This window comes from Phoca vitulina, unplaced genomic scaffold (assembly GCF_004348235.1).
Source record: "Phoca vitulina isolate PV1807 unplaced genomic scaffold, GSC_HSeal_1.0 scaffold1, whole genome shotgun sequence".
In the NCBI taxonomy this organism is placed as follows: Eukaryota; Metazoa; Chordata; class Mammalia; order Carnivora; family Phocidae; genus Phoca; species Phoca vitulina.
The window spans coordinates 46,858,317-46,878,226 of record NW_022589704.1 but is presented as its reverse complement, the minus strand read 5'-3'; the positions used below and the strand labels follow the sequence as shown (position 1 = coordinate 46,878,226).

At 39.7% G+C, this 19,910-nt stretch overlaps 1 protein-coding gene across 2 annotated transcripts in view; it reads left to right on the top strand.

The window, feature by feature from the left end:
- Positions 1-2,833: 2,833 nt before the first annotated feature.
- Positions 2,834-19,910, top strand: part of ITGAV (integrin subunit alpha V) — a 94,482-nt gene continuing 77,405 nt past the window's right edge. The window contains exons 1-2 of one of the 2 annotated variants that reach the window (XM_032406568.1): positions 2,834-3,340; positions 13,967-14,094. In XM_032406568.1, coding sequence (XP_032262459.1) covers positions 3,156-3,340; positions 13,967-14,094 — 313 coding nt within the window. In that variant the 5' untranslated portion in view covers positions 2,834-3,155. Of the gene's footprint in view, positions 3,341-13,963; positions 14,095-19,910 lie in introns of both variants that reach the window. The other variant, XM_032406559.1, reaches the window with a different exon arrangement.

Genomic DNA, 19,910 nt, shown 5'->3' with positions numbered 1-19,910 from the left:
TACATTATTTTGGAGTAATGAGACTGTGCTATTGTGTGTGCAGAGACAAAGCCAAGTGGAGTCCTAGTTGGATAACGGTTATTGAAGGAACTGTTGGATAGGTACTAGGAGAACTAAGAGAGTGTCACAAATTAGTGTCACACAAATGTACTATTACTACTGTACTAAACTAATAGTAGTAAAAGTATTGATGGCAACAAGTACTGTTCAATTCTATGGGTAGGTGCTATTGTCCTTCCCATTTTATAGATAAGAAAACTGAGGCACACAATATGCCCAGGGTCACAGAACTAGTACCAAATGAATTCAGGAATTGAACTCAGGCATTTGAATTTACAGAAACCAATGGAATCAAGCTTCTAATGAAAGGACAGCATTGGTAGAGGATAAAATTCAAAGTCAAATTCTTTTTTACCAGCTAATATTTTATTTCGTCTATAAGAAAGTGATTATACTTAATGCAGATATATTATTATCCAGTTCTTTTAAGTTGGGGAATTGTTATAAGGTAGTTAAAGAGCAGTGTCATTGGACTGGGGGAGAGGCAGAGCTTTTCCTCCATAGAATAAAATATGCTTCTCCCTCTCCCATGCACGCAGTACCTTGGCACACTGTGGATCCTGCATAAGTGCTGGCTGAATTAATATGCACTGTAATAAATTCCCTCACTTTGCAAGGTGCTAGGTAGCTGACTGCTCAAGCATGACTACTCTGGTAAAAAAAAAAAAGCTTGCATTTATTTATTTATTTACTTTTATTTATTTGAGAGAGAGCGAGTGTACGCGGGTGCATGCATTCGAGGGGGAGGAAGGGGTAGATGGAGAGGGAGAAGCAGACTCCCTGCTGAGCAGGGAGCCCAATGAGGGGCTCTATCCCAGGACCCTGGGACCATGACCTGAGCTGAAGGCAGTCACCCAACTGACTGAGCCACCCAGGTGTCCCAAGATGCCTGCATTTATAACCCAGAGTACTTTTTTAAAAGTATTTTAAAAAGATTTTATTTATTTATTTGACAGAGCGCTAGAGAGCACAAGTAGGCAGAGCGGCAGGCAGAGGGAGAGGGAGAAGCAGACTCTCTGCTGAGCAGGGAGCTCAATCCCAGGACCCTGAGATTATGACCTCAGCCGAAGGCAGATGCTTAATGACTGAGCCACCCAGGCGCCCCTGTAACCCAGAGTGCCTTAAGGCACTGAGTTAGTCTGGTTCATTGTCTCCTAATAGAAATGAGGTCCGGAGTTCACTCAATTTTGGTATTGCCGAAATACACATAGATGTTGCTATTGCTTTGGATTCTTCTTTTTCCTGTTGTTCTTCCTCCCTTCTTCTGGTCTGTTGGATCTCTGTCCTGGATCAGAAGTTGGGGAGTGGGAGGGCTTCCTAAAACTAAACTTTCATCTAAGTTTAAACCTCCACACTCTTCTGCCCTTCTTGTCTGGATGGATTTCCAAGGGGATTGGTTATCAGGCTTTTAAGGAATAAAAGCCCCTTTGAGTTTATGCCTCTTAGGTGCATCTGGAACACAGTGAGGGGAAAGGTACATTTGTATTTTTGTGTTTTTGTATAGGATCACCCGTCTCACATGGTAATTTCCTTTAGACTAGACAAGTGCTGGGCCGTGGTGTGTGAAACATGGGCAAGGTTTTGCTGCATATTTTTTAGACAAATTTAAGAATCAAAATATATAACGCAATTAAGTACTATAAATTCAAACTAGACATTTCATTTCTCCTTATATACATATTCCTTCACAGGATTAATTAAAAGCTATGAGATTAATGTGCATTGTGATTGAGTTTTAATAGCTACTTTGGGAAAATAATCCAAAATTACTGTTCTAGTACTTGTAAGTTGTTAAGGTCTATACAATGCATTTAGACTCTCAGTCTTGTTCACCAAATTCTTCAGCACATGATACACAATATAGGAAAGTCACGTCCCTGGGCAAAGTTTACTCATCATTTCAACTCCATTCAACATTTTATTGATGGCTCACTCTGCCTGGCAAGGTGGTAGGACTACAGAATATAATGAAAGAGGTCAGGGATCCTGCTCTCAAGTCTCTCAGTCGAACTGTCAGGAGCCTGGACGCCGTGAAACACACCAAAAGCAACATGTCCAGAGAGGCCTTACTTCAATGGTGCACATTCCTTCTTCCAACTCTAAAATGATATTTCTACCCAAATGTCTTAAATCAGTGATAGTTATTCGAAATCACACAACGTCAGCTAATAAACTATAATAAGGTTTCGACTAGTTCGACTTGATTTAAAACTATTACTGCCAATTCTTTGCTTTGCCGATCCTTCAACTTCAGCTTTAACACAACTCGCCTGGAAGAGGCTGTGCTAGCATTCTGGAAGTTTATAATTAAGTTCAGTGTGTGTGGGAGAGTGGAGGGGAGGGGGGACGACCATTAATTATAGAGTTCCGTTTGTGAGAGCCTGCCAGGGTTTTAAGGAGCAGAAACCGAGAGGCGAAGAAAGCTTTCCTCACTTCTAAACAAAAGTCGCAGGGGAGTTCCCGGCGCGACCGGGGAGCGTGGGGTGCCCTTGGACGTGAGCGGGTTGGGATGCTCGGCCACCCCTTCATCCACCACTAGCCCTCTGGAGCTGGGTCTGAGGCCCTCGTCCGACAGCGCGGCCGCTGCCGGGGACTCTGAGGGACCGCCGCTTCGGCACAGGCACCTCGCTCCCGGGACAGGAGGCGACACCGCGCACGGAAGTGCGCTCAGCTCTCCCCAGTCGCAGGACGACTCTCCTCCTTCACTTCCTCCTGCGCGGCGGCCCGGCCTCCCGGGCCGGCCCCTCCCCCTTCGCCGCCTCCTCCCGCCGCCAGCCGCCGCACTCAGACGGGGGGGTGCGGCGCTCACCCGCGCAGTCCCCAGCCCGAGCCCAAGCGCTGAGCGGCGGAGCTGGAGGGAGGCAAGGGGCCGCCGGCGCTGCTGTCCCCGCCCCGCGCGCCCTGCGCCCCACTTCCCGGGCGGCCGCTCGGCAGCTCAGCCCTCCTGCCTCCTCCGGCGCTGTCCGGGACTCGCCGCGAAGCGAGTGACGGGCAAGTTTCGGCGTGCGAAGGCGGCGGCGGCGGGCCGCGGACACCGTGCGCTCCGGGAGGGGTGGCCGCGGCTCCGGCCTCGGCGCGCCGCGCGCACTTCGGCGATGTCTTCTCCGCCGCGCCGGCGGCTACGCCTTCGCCCTCGCCGCCTCCTGTTCCTTCTTCCCGGATTCCTGCTGCCTCTTTGCGGCGCCTTCAACCTCGACGTGGACAGTCCTGCCGAATACTCCGGCCCCGAAGGAAGTTACTTCGGCTTCGCGGTGGATTTCTTCGTGCCCAGCGCGTCTTCGTAAGTGGCCGCACTTGGAAGGGGAATCAGCCCCCTCCCCCACCGCGCGCACCCACCCTCTGTTTCCCGAGGGAGAGTCTCCGGGAGGGATCCCGGCGTTTGTCTGTCTGTGCCCCCCACCCCCACTGGGGGCTTTAGGTTCTGGGTGGATGAAATATCTGGGGAAGTGAACCCCCGCGGCCCCCACCACCTCCCCTCAGTTCCCCTCTCTCCTCTCCTCAAGAGAAACAGCTTTGAGGCAGACTTGTGCTTAAAATTCGGGGGAAGTGGGAAAGCAACAAAGGCTGGTCCCGCCGGACTCCGCGCCGCCTCCGCTGGTGTCCCGGACTTGGACCGTCTCATTTCCGAACTTCTTTTTCTCGGGTACCAGTTCGCCTTCCCCGTAGCCTGTCTGCTTCACAGACTTAGACACCAGTCCCTTTCGCTCTCCCTGCACGAGCCCTCCCCCACACTTTCCGCCTCTCTGATTCTGTTTCTCATTTACTCCTTTTACAGACTTTCTGATGACTAAAATGACCAGACTGTCGTAGTGAATTCATTGTGTCTTATCTCTGGTACTGACAGACCTTTGCACATGTGAGGGTGAACAGATGAATTGAGTGTGTCATGTGTTCTTTTTATAGTGATTCATTATTTAGGTCATTGTTCAGAAAGAACAAGGGTGTTTGCTGAGTTTTCATTCACTCTAGGTCATTTGAATACTGCAGTATTTAAGAATTCAGTTACGTTTTCAAATTGCCAGCGTTTCGCGTTGCAAAAGGCCGTCAGGATTTGTAACAGAGTTAATGTCATTATTGGATTCAAAGTTGTCTCTGACTTTACTGAACGCTGACCTCATTGTCATCACCTCACCCCCATATTAGCGTTAGAAATACTGATTTAATAAATGTTCACTAGATGTGTTCTGAGGTTTAAATCTTGTTTTCAAGAGGCAAAACTTTTCTTAGGGCTCTTTACAAGCTCTTAGAAATAGTAACTTTTTTCCCCCTTCTATATTTTCTCTATATTGAAGGTATTATTTTTGAGGGGGGAGAGGGAGGCTAATTTTGATGGTCAGTACTTGGATAGGACCATTTTTCCAACTCATTCGTGCCTAATTTGAGGATGATCTAAATATTATTTCATGACTGTTAGAAGGTTCAGCAGGATTTATTCTTATCGTGCAAGTATTGATTACCATTCATTTTGGTGACAACCTTTGCAGCAGTAAATTGGTTGGAAGCAGTTAGTGGAAACTAGACATTGTTTTATGTAGTGAACTCAGTTTTGTTTGTTGTCTCCAGTTTCAGTGCTTTCTCTTGAGCACAAATTTTCCAGAATGATAAAAAAATAATTGTTAACTTGGGCAACATTTTCTACCTTGTCATTTGACTTAATCATTTTGTCAGTTTTATCTGTTATTTAAAAGGTTTTTTGTTTCCAGATTTTTTTTTTTTTTAGATTTTATTTATTTATTTGACAGAGAGAGAGACAGCGAGAGAGGGAACACAAGCAGGGGGAGTAGGAGAGGGAGAAGCAGGTGTTTGCTGAGGCTGCGGGGTGTTCCCTGCGGGGGCTGGATCCCAGGACCCTGGGGTCATGACCTGAGCCCAAGGCAGATGCTTAACGACTGAGCCACCCAGGCGCCCCTGTTTCCAGATATTTTTAAGTGTGTGCCTTTATGGTACAGATTTTCTCAGGGGTGCTCTTTTAGATTTAATTAATTAATTAAGAAATTCTAATAGTTTTAAAAATATGTATTGTCCTTTGTCAAGAGTTGGTACTTAAATTAGCAAGAGTTAACACTTAAATACTTCATAGTTGATGGAATGTTTTGCAAATGGTGGGAGTAATTCTGTGGCAATCCTCTGAGTTCAGTAGTATAAAGGTAACGACAAGATGATAAACCTTAAGTGTTGTTACTATGGAAAATGCAGTAATATCGAACGGTTGGCATGAGATATTGACTATTTTTGATTACAAGGCTGGATGGCTAATCTTTGACTAATCATTATAGTCATCAAATATATTATGAACCCACAGGTTACATGACCTCTCATGTGGGCCTTCAATGGTAAGGTAAAATTGAGTTGGGTTTGGTTCCATATAATATTTTGAAATGTTCATCAGTGACTTTGTTACTGATAGACAAGTGAGCTCGATATAGCCTACCTTAAAAAATTTACATCAATTTTGAGACTTTAAAAAAAAATACATAGAAACAGATTTCTAGTTACTGAACTTTTCAGATTTAACGAAGATTAATGTAAAATTATGCTTAATTTTGTAAAAGATGCCTTTAAATTTAACAAGCATTGGAATCCAAGGTATATGAGGATGCCGTTTATTTAGCTGCTGCATTTATTGTTGTTGTTACTTGGTGTGATTATAAACTTCTAAAAGAAAAAAGAAAAAAAATGTTTGCTAATTAAAGATTCCTTTCTCCTGAAGGAAGAATGCCTGGTTTAATGAGGAAGCAACAGTAATGAAGTCTTCTCCTGTCTCTTCTGGTTTCTTTTGGTGTCTAAATACCCACAGCAGGGGGGCGCCTGGGTGGCTCAGTCAGTTGAGCGCCCAAACTGATCCCAGGGTCGTGAGATTGAGCTGTGTTGGGCTCTGAGCTCAGCCCCAGAGTCTGCTTGGGATTCGGTCTCTCCCTCTCCCCCTCCCCCTGCTCCTTTGTGTGCTCTCTCTCTCTCTCTAAAATAAATAAAAATAAAATTAAATTAAAAAAGATAAATAAGTACCCACAGCAATTATTTTAGATCTCACTTTGTTGTTATTAAAAATTGGTATTGAATTATTTCCATATTGTTGTGAAAAGTAATGAATCACTGTTTATTAAAGAAAAGGAAAAATAAATTAACTAAGGAAAAATATTAAGGTGAGTCCTCAAGAAAATCCCTCCAGTAATGAGTCCTAGGTTTAAAGTGAAAAGTCACAAAAATTGTGATTTAGAAATTATGAAAAAAAAAGTTAGCATTCCATAACTTTTTTTCTTGTATGCATTAATTTACAGTGACTATATTGCCAAACTTACATAAAATTTAAAGATCATATATAGGCCATGAAATAGAGTCACATTTATCTTATGGAGAATAATTGGAAAAATTAAAAATTGTACCCCAGGTTTAATTATAATAATGATATCTTATGTTGGTTAGCCTATTTTATAAATTACAAAGCACTTTTACTTATGTACTTATGATATCTCACTTCACTCTATAGCACAAACCACCAGGGGAAGTAGGGAAGCGGATAAACTCGTTCTTATGGATGAGGACACTGAGGCCAGAAGGGTTTTCAGTCTTTTTTTTTTTTTTTTTAAGATTTTAAAAATTTACTTGAGAGAGAGTGTGGCAGAGGGAGAAGCATGCTCCCTGCTCAGCATGTGGGGCTCGATCCCAGGACCCTGGGATCATGACCTGAGCCAAAGGCAGATGCTTAACTGGCTGAGCCACCCAGGCACCTCGGGTTTTCAATCTTTATTTGTTTGGGTGGATTGGTGTGGGGTAGGGGGCAAGGTGGGATCAAAAGACAGGGTATGAAATTTAAATTCCATTTAATTTTCCTGTTCAAATTTTAATTTTTAAGAAGAAAGTAATTGGATGATTTTCTTATTTATTCTTCAAATATAAGTTATATGGTTCTCATTTTACATCTATATTTATTATTAAATAATGCTATAATAAGCAACACTGGATTAGAATTCTTGCCTTTTTCCCTATTAAACACTAATGAATCCTGGGGCCCATCGGTGGCTCAGTCAGTTAAGGATCAGCCTCTTGATTTCAGGTCATGATCTCAGAGTGGAGAGATCGAGGCCCCAGTTGGGCTCCCAGCTCAGAGGGGAGTCTGCTTCTCACCTCCCTCTCCCTCTGCCCCTCCGTACACTTGCTCTCTCTCTCTCAAATAAATAAAAAAATCTTTAAAAAAAAAAAACCACTAATGAAGACTTATTTACAGTTCATGTTCCTGTGACCCCAAGGGCAAGGTGAGGGTGAGTGTGCCCTTGTCACAGAAGGTCTTGGAGAACATTTGGTAGTTCTCCATCATAACTTCCTGTTTGCAGCACCTGGAGAGCTTTTAAAATAAAACTGCTTCCCTGGCAGCATCTTGGATTTAAAAATAGAGCTCCAACTTCATATTCCAACAGCTTGTGGATCATTTCTCCTTGACTAGCCCATCTTACCTCAACTAAAAATGAGCTCTTTTTCACCAAGTGGGGTCAGTTGCACCTTTGTTTCTATTAATGGTGCCATCATTTTCTCTGTTGCCCTGGAAATAATTTCATATTCCTCCCTCTCATTTTCTATTTTTCTTTGTCTCTCCTCCTGTACTCCGCTAATATTAGTCAGTGATTAGTCACCAGACAGAAGGTCCTAGAAATTCTTGGTTGTTAATGTTTCTTGCATTCATCTCTGCTTTCCATTGCGACTTCAGCCTCCTTATTTCAGCACGGTCCTAAGAGTGGGCTGTGGCACTCAGATCCTCATCACTTTGCCCATCATTTGGCTCTTAGATCTTAAGTGTTCCTAATAGTTTTATCTTTCTGAAACATCTTTTTGATCTGGTATTCTACTAAAATTTCTTCAGCAGTGCTCCCGTGGCTAGAGAGAAACTCCAGACTGCTTTACTTGGATGAAGACCGTTTCAATCTGTCACAATCTGCATGTCCTTTTCAACATTCATGTGCCATTTCTCCCCCTCACCGTTGTAACCATCTTCATAACCCTTTACAAGGTGATGCAAGCTCATTTTTGTGAACTTAGTGTGGATCTGGCTATATTGGTTCTTTATTCTTATCATAAATAATATACATATATAGACTACAGCCTTATTATTTAAAAAGCAAACTCTGTTGATTTCTCCTGATTAAGACCCAGGGTTTATAAGACCTTATAAAAGAAAACAGAAAATGTATAGAATTTACAGTTACTGTGCCTGTTTTACATCATATAAATGTTGACTCTGTAGCATTTTTTTTTTTTTTTTATGAAAAGTAAATCTGAGACTGGAATTACAGCTCTGAAAAAACATTCATGCCGTGCTATTTTATCCTCATTTTTCATATATGTATGATAATTTTTCAAAAGTTGCTTTTGATGAAGGCTCATTCATTGGTCTGCCCAGAGTCAGCCAACTATATTAAACATGCTTTATCTTGGAGAAGTCAGTGCTGAAAGCAGCCAAATAACTTAGTTCATTTGGAGGGTTTAAAAAAAGGACTTGTCATTGTTTGGCTGGTTGCCTCTCCTTGGTACTGAAGGTCACATTCCCTGAAGCAACTGCCCTTAAAGTATACTTTGGATAGGAAGTGCATCTGAAGGGCATCCTCCTGGTTGGTTTCTCTGATCCTCTTGTCTCTCTCACTTCCTTTTCCTTCTCCCTTCTCATCTCCCCTTTTTTTCTTTTCCCCACTTCTCCTCTACCTCACTTCCCTCTTCTTTCCATCCTCTGCCCCCCAACGTTCTCCCTGACTTTCTCCCCACTTCCTCTACCTCTTTCTTCTACTCCTCTTCCTTCCTCCCCCAGCACACACTCTGCCCTTTATCTTTTAGAATTTATTGGCATAATGTTAATTAATAGTGTGCTCATGTATGTAAACCTCAATGTTGAAATCATATAATGGAAATGTCTCAAGTCATTTGAGAAGAATGGTGAGGATGAGGATCCTGATACTGTTCATGGGTAAACTTTTTGGAGGGAGATGGAGTCTAGCAGGAGAAAGCTGTAGGCATATGAAACTAAGTTGCTCAGCTTCAGATTTTTGCTGCTAAGCAGTGAAATCTCTTGTCAGCCTTAAGTAACCCTGTGTATCTTCCCCAGCTCCTCACCATTGTCAGGAAATGTTGCAAGTACCCTATTTGGTACTCTTCTTCCTTTTTTTCTCTTGAGATCTTGCATTTAAGTTAATTAATGGTCCTTTGAGGAAACGGAAAAAAAAAGCCCTTTGAAAACAGATGTTGACTATTATATTTCCTACTTTATTAGAGTGTTTTATTAGTTGTTTTTAATTCCAGTGCCATCATCTTGTATTTTTATGATGCTTTCAGATTTTTCTGTTGTCTACTATCCACATTCAGAAATTTTTGAAAGTAATTATAGTGGACATTATTATATAGAAGAGGAAACTGAGGCTCAGAGATTTAGAAGTGATTTTCTGAATTAATTTATATTGGGTGATTGTAACCTATAGTATCAGACTGTCTATTAGTGTTGTTTATATTGCAAGTTTTTTTCAGCGCTGTAACTTCTCTTATCCTAACTAAGCTGTTGTAGACATTAATTCTTAGATGAACTTAAAGTAATAATTACTTAATTTTTATAAAGCATTTCATTAACAGACTGTTCTATTATTGTGGCAGAAATAAAATTCACCTTCCGAATACACATCAACAGGCTTTTGTTTTCTGTAATATGTGTTGCTTTTATATTCTTTAATTTTGTCAAATATCCTCTTTTATCATCCTATACCCTGTTCTCTACAAATATTTAATTTTTCCTCTATACTACTCCCTCTTAGGACTTAACATTTATCTAAGGTAGTTTACTTTTTCTGTCTTTCCATTTTTCTCTTTTATAAACTTTCCATAATACTGTTTAAAAGTAACTTAAATATCATGTTGACACTTTGGACAAAGCACTTTTATTCCTCAGGTCACCCCCCCCCCATTAACATAGTATTTACAAATTGACAATGCTCACACATTCCTTTTATATTATTCTACCATTTCTGTGGCATTTCACCAATGTGCAAGACTGCACATGAAGGTACGCTTAGGAAAACATGATGAACACCCATATTAGTACATCTAATTACTATCATTTCATGCCTACAATGTGCAAATGGTCTGATGAAAAGCAGCAGCCTTGTTCCTGGTCTTATCCAAGGAAGGCGAGCTTTGTGTTGCCAGTGGAGTGCAGTTTTCAGTCAGAACCCTCCTACTGTGTCCTTTTTCTGTCTTTGCCTAAGTCCACATCCACTAGTAACTTCCCAGCCGTCTCTCTGTCTTATAGTGCCCAAGTAAAGAAAGTATCTGAAACTCAAGATTAAGAAGAGATATGTTACATAAATTATTTTAAGGGTAATTTAAATAATTGGATGTTTAATAGAGGATGATTTCTGCATTCTCAAGGGGTTGGTGATAGTGGAAATGGCTATTTATACATGGCTATTTTAAGATTGAGACCTGTAACTATCCAATTTACTTACTACTTACCTGTCAATTTAAAAAACTTTTCTTGGGGCGCCTTGGTGGCTCAGTTGGTTAAGCATCTGCCTTTGGCGCAGGTCATGATCCCAAGGTCCTGGATTGAGCCCCGCATCAGGCTCCCTGCTCAGCGGGGAGTCTGCTTCTCCCTCCACCCCCACCCCCCACCCCCCGCTTGTGCTCTCGCTCTCTCTGTCTCAAATAAATAAATAAAATCTTAAAAAAAATAAAAAAAGTAAAAAACTTTTCTTGAGTATTGGTTATGTGGCAAACACAAAGATAAATTAGAGTCCCCCACTTTCAAGGAAGCAATTTATTATAAGGTAGGAAGAATAAGCTTTGAAAAAAAAATTATAAACGATTCTGTAACATGTACTGTGATGACGGTCCAGAAATGAGTTTTGCTTATAGATTTCTAGGCAAATTCTGAGAACCACCTTTTCTGTCCTCATCTGGAACCTGGCTATTATCCGTAGCACTGAAATCATATGCATACCTGTGCTTGTATTATGCTTATTAGGACTATTGCAGGAATTGATTCCATGTCTTTTCAGGTATAGACCTTGAAAAGTACACTTGTCTGAAATATTCTTTTTCCCTGTCATGGACTCAAAAATCATTTTATCCAGATGAATGGGGGAAGTCTTACGATTTTTGTGGCCAAATTTTTGACCTGTTGAAATGGAAAATTTCATACATATATATGTAATTTAGTTGTTCCCCAGCTCTACTGCAGTAAGGAGAGGATGACAACGCTTAGTGCTCTCTTATTCATGGGGGGTAAGGGCTCTCTTACTTGGGACCTTATTTTATTTTTCCTGCTGAATGAAAACTCAGTTGGCTATGATGAGAAAGAGCCAGCATTGATGTTTTACTGATGCCAAATATGACTGCATAAAGCTTTATTAAACAGGGTGTGGTTCGGTTGGGAGTTTTGCCTTTATTTTGAGTATGGAGTTTTAAGATAAATATCAGAAAGCAGGATTCCTGTAACCCAGCCATTCATGCAGCCAGCTCTTGACTAGTTTAAGTATGATTTAGCAAATACCACCCAGAAGAAATGAAATTGAAATTGATAAATAAAGGTTAAAATGAGTGCATCCCATATTAAAATGTGTTCATTACTTTACAAAAAAGTGAAAGGCAATTAAGTATTTTCTTTGCTAGAATTTAAGTGACTGTTAATAAGGAAATGAAATAATGGTGATAGCATTTATTTAGGGCCTTCTGTGTATAACTATATCCTGTTTTCTTTTATACTTAAATCAATTTCTTCTCATTCTCTTTTACTCTTTGCTCTTCCTCTACCTGAGTCCTAAATGCCCTTGCTCCTCAGAGCTCGCTCTTTGGCCCTCTTCTTTCTGAAGCTTCTCTCTGTGTGAACCCATCTATTCTAAGTTGACATTCTCAGTACATTATCTCTAAGGCAAAACTCTCTTCAGAGCTCCTGACTAGCAATTAGGTGTCTCGCAGATGTTTCTGACTGACATTGAGAACTGAATTCTTGGTTTTCCTGTAATCTGCCTTCTGCTTCCCTATTCTTGAAGCTTTTTTTGTTCAGGAAATGGTTCTCCTATTCATGCACTCCTGAAGGAAACCTAGGTGACATTTTTAATCTTCCCTTTCCCCCTTAAGCGATCCCTGTTCATTCTGCCCTCAGATATTTCCCAAGTCTGTGCACCTATCTCTTTCTCCATCCGCCCTCCCAATCTAGGTCACTATCATCTCAAAGCTGCTAAATCTCTTGCTTTCCTTGTTCCATTTTGCTCCCTTCCCTCCTTAATCCTATTCCCAGAAGGCACCAAATTTAGTTTTCTTTATTAGATTGTGTCATCCTTTTGCTTAAAAAAAAAAAAAAAAAATCCAAGGCTTCAGATGGACCTTATGATAAAATCCAAAGTTTTACCCTATCTGAATTGCCCTGCTTAATTTAGCTCTTGCCAAGCTTTCCACCTTTATCTTCTGTCACTCTCAGCTTGCTCTCTTGCCTCAGCCACACCTCTTTTCTTGAAACTCTTGGAGACTCTTTCTTGCCTAGGGTCTTTGTCCCACTACCTGGGTGCTCCCATCTACCACTTCATGCCACTCCCTAATCCCACCTTTCTCCCCTTGCCCCTGACCGCTGACACACAAACACTACTTGGTGACCTTCTAATCCTTTACATCTCGGTTTATTTAGAAATAAATTTCCTTGCTACTTTATCTAAATGAGGTCTCTCTTCATTCTTTACAGAAAACTTCCTTAGACTTCTCTTTATCTAAAGGAGGTCTTTCCCCTCCATTCCTTAAAGATAACTTTTCTTTATCTAAAGAAGGTTTCCTCTCCCTATTTCCAAATAATCTCTCTCAGCCAATTGTTGGTTTCCTTCAGAACACTTGTAACCATGACTAATTTCCTTGGTTATATTCTTCCCAAATGGAATGTAAACTCCACCAAGAGCAGGAACCAAGGTTGTGTTATTCATCTTGGTGCCTCCAGCGCCCAGCACTGTGCTTTATGTAGAGCGGACACTCAATCCATTTCTTTCTCTGAATGAATAGGAAAAAAACTAAAGAAAAAGTCTCTTTTGCTTAAAAACTTAACTCCTGATTATTTTGTCTTCTGCTCATTTTATCCTGATAAGAAATTGAATACTGATCCTATTCTTTGGCCAGGGATTGATTAATCCTCTGAAGAGCGAAATCTGTTAGTCACTTAAAATGAAATAGAACAGTTCTGAAACAAGTTTTCCAAAAGGAAAAATATTAATATTTAGAATTGCCATACTTTATTTTTTTTAAGATTTTATTTATTTGACAGAGAGCACAAGCAAGGGCAGTGGCAGGCAGAGGGAGAGGGAGAAGCAGGCTCCCCGCTGAGCAGGGAGCCCTACGTGGGGCTCAATCCCAGGACCCCAGGATCATGACCTGAGCAAAAGGCAGACGCTTAACCTACTAAGCCACCCAGGCATCCCATAGAATTGCCATACTTTAGAATCATTTATATATATATATATTTTTGTTTAGCATTCAAGATATAGAAAGTCTATAGCTGACCACAAAAACAGACAAACAAAACCCCCAAAACACAAAATATAAAACCAAAAATCCAAACAAAATGTTCCAGACTCCAGCCAGCCTACATTTTTCACAGCTTTTTTGACATGTAATTGACATATGATAAACTGTATATATTTAAAGTGTACAGTTTGACCAGCACACATTTTTAAATGAGATGTAACCCTGAAGTTTGCCTTATAATATGTTATTAGGATGAGTAACTATGTTAAATAATGTGTGTATGTAAGAACACCAAATGATTATGCTCTCAGTGAATGGTTTTAAAAAAAATTGTGAATAATAGCAAGAGAATGATTACTTTTCCTAAATTATAAGTTATTGTTTATGCTTTATGCCATTTAAAATCTTATCTTCCCCGTTTGTATTTTAGCAGGATGTTTCTTCTGGTAGGAGCACCCAAAGCGAACACTACTCAGCCTGGGATTGTGGAAGGAGGACAAGTCCTCAAGTGTGACTGGTCTTCTCACCGCGGGTGCCAGCCAATCGAATTTGATGCAACAGGTAAAGGTTGAAGCAGTGGTCCCTTTTCTTAATTTATACTATTTGATATTTCTCCCCCTTTTCCCTTCCCTCCTATTGGGGAGCAAGAACGCTTGTCTCCTTTAAAGGTCCTTCTAGCGGGACTAAGAATCAAATTGATAGGAGACAGGTTAACAGGAGAGAATCAGATTTAATAGGCGTAAGTACCAGGAAACCACGGAGACATGGAAATTCCAAAGATAGTTGGGCAAAATGAGGTATATACGTCATTCTGAACTAAGAAAGGGGCTAGGGGCCTGGGATTTCAGAGGAAAGGAATGCATTTCATGGAGTGATAAGAAAAGCACATGTTTGGGGCACTTGAGTGGCTCAGTTGGTTAAGCTCTGCCTTTGGCTCAGGTCATGATCCCAGGGTCCTGGGATGGAGCCCCAAGTAGGGCTCCCTGCTCAGTGGGGAGCCTCCTTCTCCCTCTCCTTCTGTCCCTCCCCCTTGCTCATACTCATGCTCTCTCCCTCTCTCAAATAAATAAATAAAATCTTTAAAAAAAAACAAAACAAGAGCAGATGTTTGATAATTAGATGTTTGCCCTACCATACATATGGGTCACTCAGCTAAAATTTATCTCTGTTAATAACTGTTATTCTGGGAAAGACCTTCAATTTAGCTTCTTTTGTGTGGTTAAGGGAAGGACAAAAGTTTCTCTTGAGCCCGCAGGATCTCAAGTGCCTTCAGCTCAAAATAATCCATATGCCAAAGTGGTACATTCAGCAGTGGGGGGACAGCTGTCCTGAATCCTTTCATTCCACCCATTTGAGATATTTTAATGTCATTTAATTTTTGAAAGAACTTACTTTAACTTAAATGTAACTACTTAATAAAACAATGTATATAAGCAACTCACATCCCCAGAGAAAGTTACCTGAAGACAAAAGACTTAAATTATTTTCTCTTACAATTTTGTGGTGTATATAAAAGCCTTAAAAATAACATTGTATTTTCACTGTTTTGGGTGTCTTCAATTTCAAACTAATAGTGTTAGTCTGTAGAAATCTGGGGAAAATCTATTAAAATGTTTTCGTACCTCTTCTAAGAAGAGGGAGCAAGGCTTTCTGTCCTTCTCTCTGTCAGAAAAATTGAAGAATGACTCTCTGACAATTGTAGATCAACTCCCTAATCATGAAATCTAAGCCTTGAGTGGTACTACCAAAACCAGTTGAGGAGTCTTTTATATTCAAGTAGATTTGGTTGACTTAAAAAAAAATCTTACCCCACATTTATTGGGTAAATTATGCATTATAGTTTGGATAATATTAAAATCTTATCTACAGAGATAAATTTCTGTGTCAGTCAGGATTATGGTAGAGAGGAGAAAAATTGCATAAGGAAGATGAGAAGAAATAAGTTGAGTTTTAATTTATATCTGTGAAATAAAATATATATAATCCTGTACACATTTGTATTGGTATATTTATCTACATTTGTGAAAACTTAGAGAATCTTCAAAGAAATAATGTGACATTGTTCTGGTAAAATAGTTTTACAAAATTTTTTTAGCAATTTGGATTTCCTGGGCTTTGATAGAATATTTTAAGGTAAGCCTGAAGATAACTAATTTTTTTTTCCCCATATCGTTGTTTCCTGCTAGTTCTAAAATATATTAGTTCTGGGAATTATATTAGTGAAACAGGAATCATGTAGACTGTTCCATTTGACATCCTGATCAGTGCCAAAATGAGTGTCAGTCATTAACTAACTCTTAATAGAAATCAGGTCACGTTTGTTTTTTTCCATTTGAAATCATCTACATTAAACCCTGTTGTTTTTTCCATATATGGCTGACATTTGGAAAACCCCAAGAGTATGTAAATAGGCTCAACTTTACCACAAATGGAGAAATACCATTGATTCAAAATATTAATGGTCAGGGCATTTATATTTTCTAACAAAATGGAAATAATAAAATGAAACTATAGTTCAGTTTTTATAGGTTGTATTGTTCAGATATAATTCTGTATTCAGCACCATAGGTTTTTATGCAGTATAAGATAATTTATTACTTTTTTGAAATCCGGCTTTATATACTATTTTGTTTATTGAAAAAATAATATATGTACTTGGTCAAAAAATTTCAAATAGTCCAAAAGGGTATACAATGAAATATAGGAGTCTCTAACATCAGCCTGCTTAGAGGCAATTGCTCTACACAATTTTTTTGATCTTTCTAGAATTTTCTTATTCCTACATATGTGTATCTCCTTCAAAAAAAAAAAAAAAACCCTCACAAATAATAATATACTAAATATTTCTATTAGGCACCTGACTCTTTCCCACCCCCTCCAGCAATATAAATCTTTTGTAGATATTTCCTTTCCATATTGATATATGTAGATTTACCTCATTCTTTGCAAATCACTGATAGTGTTTTATACTTTAGTATATATAACCTAATTTATTTAACTCATATTTCCCGTTGCTGGACATTTAGGTTGTTTCTAGTCTTTTGTAAATATAAACACTGTAGTAGTGAAAAATCTCGTACTCGTGTATTTGTGCAAATGTGTATGTTTGTCAGATAAAGTCCTAGCAGGGGATTTTTAAATATGTATATTTAAAGTTTTGATAGTTAATGCAAATTACTCTTCACAGAGGTTTATGCTCTTTCAATTATGTTTTCTGACATCCACAACAGCACCATTTATCACCATATTTGTCTTTGGTCAATTTATCTTTTTCAGTTTTATATTGCATGTTATTTTATATATTATGTATCTATATCATATATTACATTTGTTATATTGTTTTATATGGTTATATTAATTTGCATTTCTTTAACGGTAAGAGAAGCATCTTTGCATTTGTTTGTAAGCAATAGTATTCTTTGTCCTGCATGCCAGTTTTAATATATTTGCACATATTTTCTATTGATTTGTGATTTTAAGAAATGAATCTCAGTTGATGGCATTCCATCCTTTTGGTTGCTTAGGCCCAAAACTGGAGTTATTCTTGACATTATATCTGTTGGCAAATCAAAATCTGCTTCTTGACATTCTGCTGCTAACATCCTGGTCTAAGCTACCATTGTCTCCCACCTGGACTGTTGTCCTGGACTCCTGAATTAGGGGTACTGCCAGGAAAGAGATCGTATACTTAAATTGGGATAGTTTGAGGTGCTTTTAGTAAAAGGACTATTTACAAAAAGTACTGTGCAAGGTCTCATTAAAATTGGGCCTTTAGGTCTGAAGGGGGATAGGAAAGGGAGCAGTTAAGGAAAGGGAGCAGTTAACCAGAATCCAGATGATTAGGTGGAGAGAGCCACAAGATAGGAGTTGTGGCTTTTGTCAGAGGGCAGTAGCCAGCCCAGAGTAACTGGAAGGGAGGAACAGGCGACTAAAACCCTGACCTCACCCATCTTCCTCTCTGTGATCTTGTGTGTGCTCCCCACTGTGATCCCTCTGGGAGCCAACAGGAGGGGCAGCCCGTGAGTTCACACTGGCCAGCATCCTGGGCAAAGAGCAGGGTGCATAGGAAACCTGGAGGGGCAGTTGGAAGAGAGCTGGCACATCTCACTGTTCTCCCCACTTCTGCCCTGGATACCCCTGGACTATTCTCTACGGCAGCCAGAGTGATTCTTTTAAAACATTCAGATTATAATACTCCTGCTCATATTCCACTAGTATCTTCCTATCTGTCTCATATTAGCTGAGAGGTCCCTGAGTATTCCAGCCCACTATTTGTATCTTTACCTTCATCTTCTATTCTCCCCTCCATTTTCTTCCAGCCTCGCTTTGCAGGGGCTCATAAACAAAAGACACATTCCCACCTCACCCTTGCATGGGCTCTTTCCTTTGCCTGGAACATTGTTTTCTCAAATGTCCATCGGGTGCCCGCTCCACCTTTAGCTTCACAAATTGCTCAAATACCATCTTCTCAGTAATTCCCTGACCATCTTATTTAAAATTGCAGTTGCCCCTTTCCCACTTTGTACTCTGTCCTTTTTTTTTGCTTTATTTTTCCCTGGAATGCTCACATTGCTATGTAAGGTATTTATTTTTGGTTAATGTCTCATTCTCTCAATTAGTTTGTATGTTCCATGAGGACAGTTTTGTTTTTTTTTTTAATCTGTTTTATTCACTGCTGAAACCCCAAGGCCTAGAACAATGCCTGTTGCCTAGCACAAGTTGCGGCTCAGTAAATTGGATGGGTGAATGAATGAATGAATCATAAGAGCTTTTACTATAGTTAAGAAATAAAGTTCTTTAGTTATATGTGTACAGATATGTATTTTTGGTCTGTTTCCTTTTTTCCTTATGATATTTATGTAATCATTTTGTATAGAGACTTCCCTCATGAAAAGAATATACAAATTAAGACTTCATTTTTTACATTAGAATACATTCATTTCTAACATTATAATTTTTGTCCACATGGTGTTCATTTCAATTTAAGAAAAGAGGACAATATAGTTTGCAGTAATCTAGTCAAGACAATGTGTATCTAGAAACAGACTGTGTCTTGACTGTGGAAGAAATGCTTATAATTTAAGCATCCCCTAAACTTGCCTTACACCTCTCACCTGAGGAGCTCTCACTCCATCCAAGCCCAAACACATAAGCATCTCTGCACCACAAATGTCTTTTATCTTTTCCAGCATCTCAAGGGAGATAGTGGCTTTTCTGTCTGTCTTTCTGTCATCTCAGTCACCTGTCAAGGGAAACAGTAGCTGAGGGGATGAGTGTGGTTTCTTGAGGGGGCCGCCCTGGGCTCAGACGCTGGTCCTGCCATTTGTAGCTGTTTAACTTGCACAGGTTACTGTCTTCTCCCTGGTGCGGTGTTGCTTGTATACATTGTTTTTTTAAGTAGTTACATTTAAGTTAAAGTAAGTTCTTTCAAAAATTAATGATATTAAAAATGTGTGAGTTCAGACGTGTTCTGGGCTTGGTACGGGGACTGGCACATCACAGTGGCTCAGTAAATGCAAGCTGCTTTGTACTGTTATCACCGGCTCCCTCAGCCTTCTCATGGACCCTGCCTGTTCCTTCATTTATCGCTCTGTCCCTGTTTTACATTTGCCCTTTTTCTTTTTTTCTTTTCTCTTTTAACTTTCAAACATGTTTAAACTGTTTCTACCTGAAAAACTAATCAAAACAGCTTCTCCTTGAACATTATCTCCTCTTATTTTTCTTTCTCCTTTTCGTCACATGCAGGATATTGAATCCTCTTCATCACTTCCCATGTCCAGCCACTTTAGTCTGGCAACCCATCCGTGACTCCAACTGAAATCATTAGTGGCTGCCTACTCAGTGGGCCCTTGGAATCCCTCATCTTATTGCACCTTTCACAGTTTGCCCCACTGACCATTCCTTCCTTGTTTTAAAGTCTCTGCTCTCTGTCTGGAACTATCATGTCCCCTTATTGTTCCAAACCTTCTTGATGCTATAGTTGAATTTGCCCTGTGACTCTTTTTTTTCACTTACTTTATATTTGCTATATGTTGTAGTGTCTTGAAAAGAGAACAGGCCTTTCCAGTGTTGGTTGGAAAAATTACCTCCCTTTCTAACATTCTGTAATACATTCCTGGGGTGATCCTGAAGAATTTAAATTAGGTAGTTTATCTGCTACTTTGTTGTGTTTCTGGGTGTAAAAGGGACTTTAATGCTTAAAAGGGCTCCATCTCCGTGTTTTTAATATTTTGAAAATAAAATTCCTAAAATCATTTTATTTAAATTAGCTCTGGTTTATATGATGTGGTAGACATTAACAACTGTTCATCAGTATCATGTTTCTAAAACTGGGGAAAACCTTTGAATTTGGGTACACTCATGTGACTTTTTCTAGC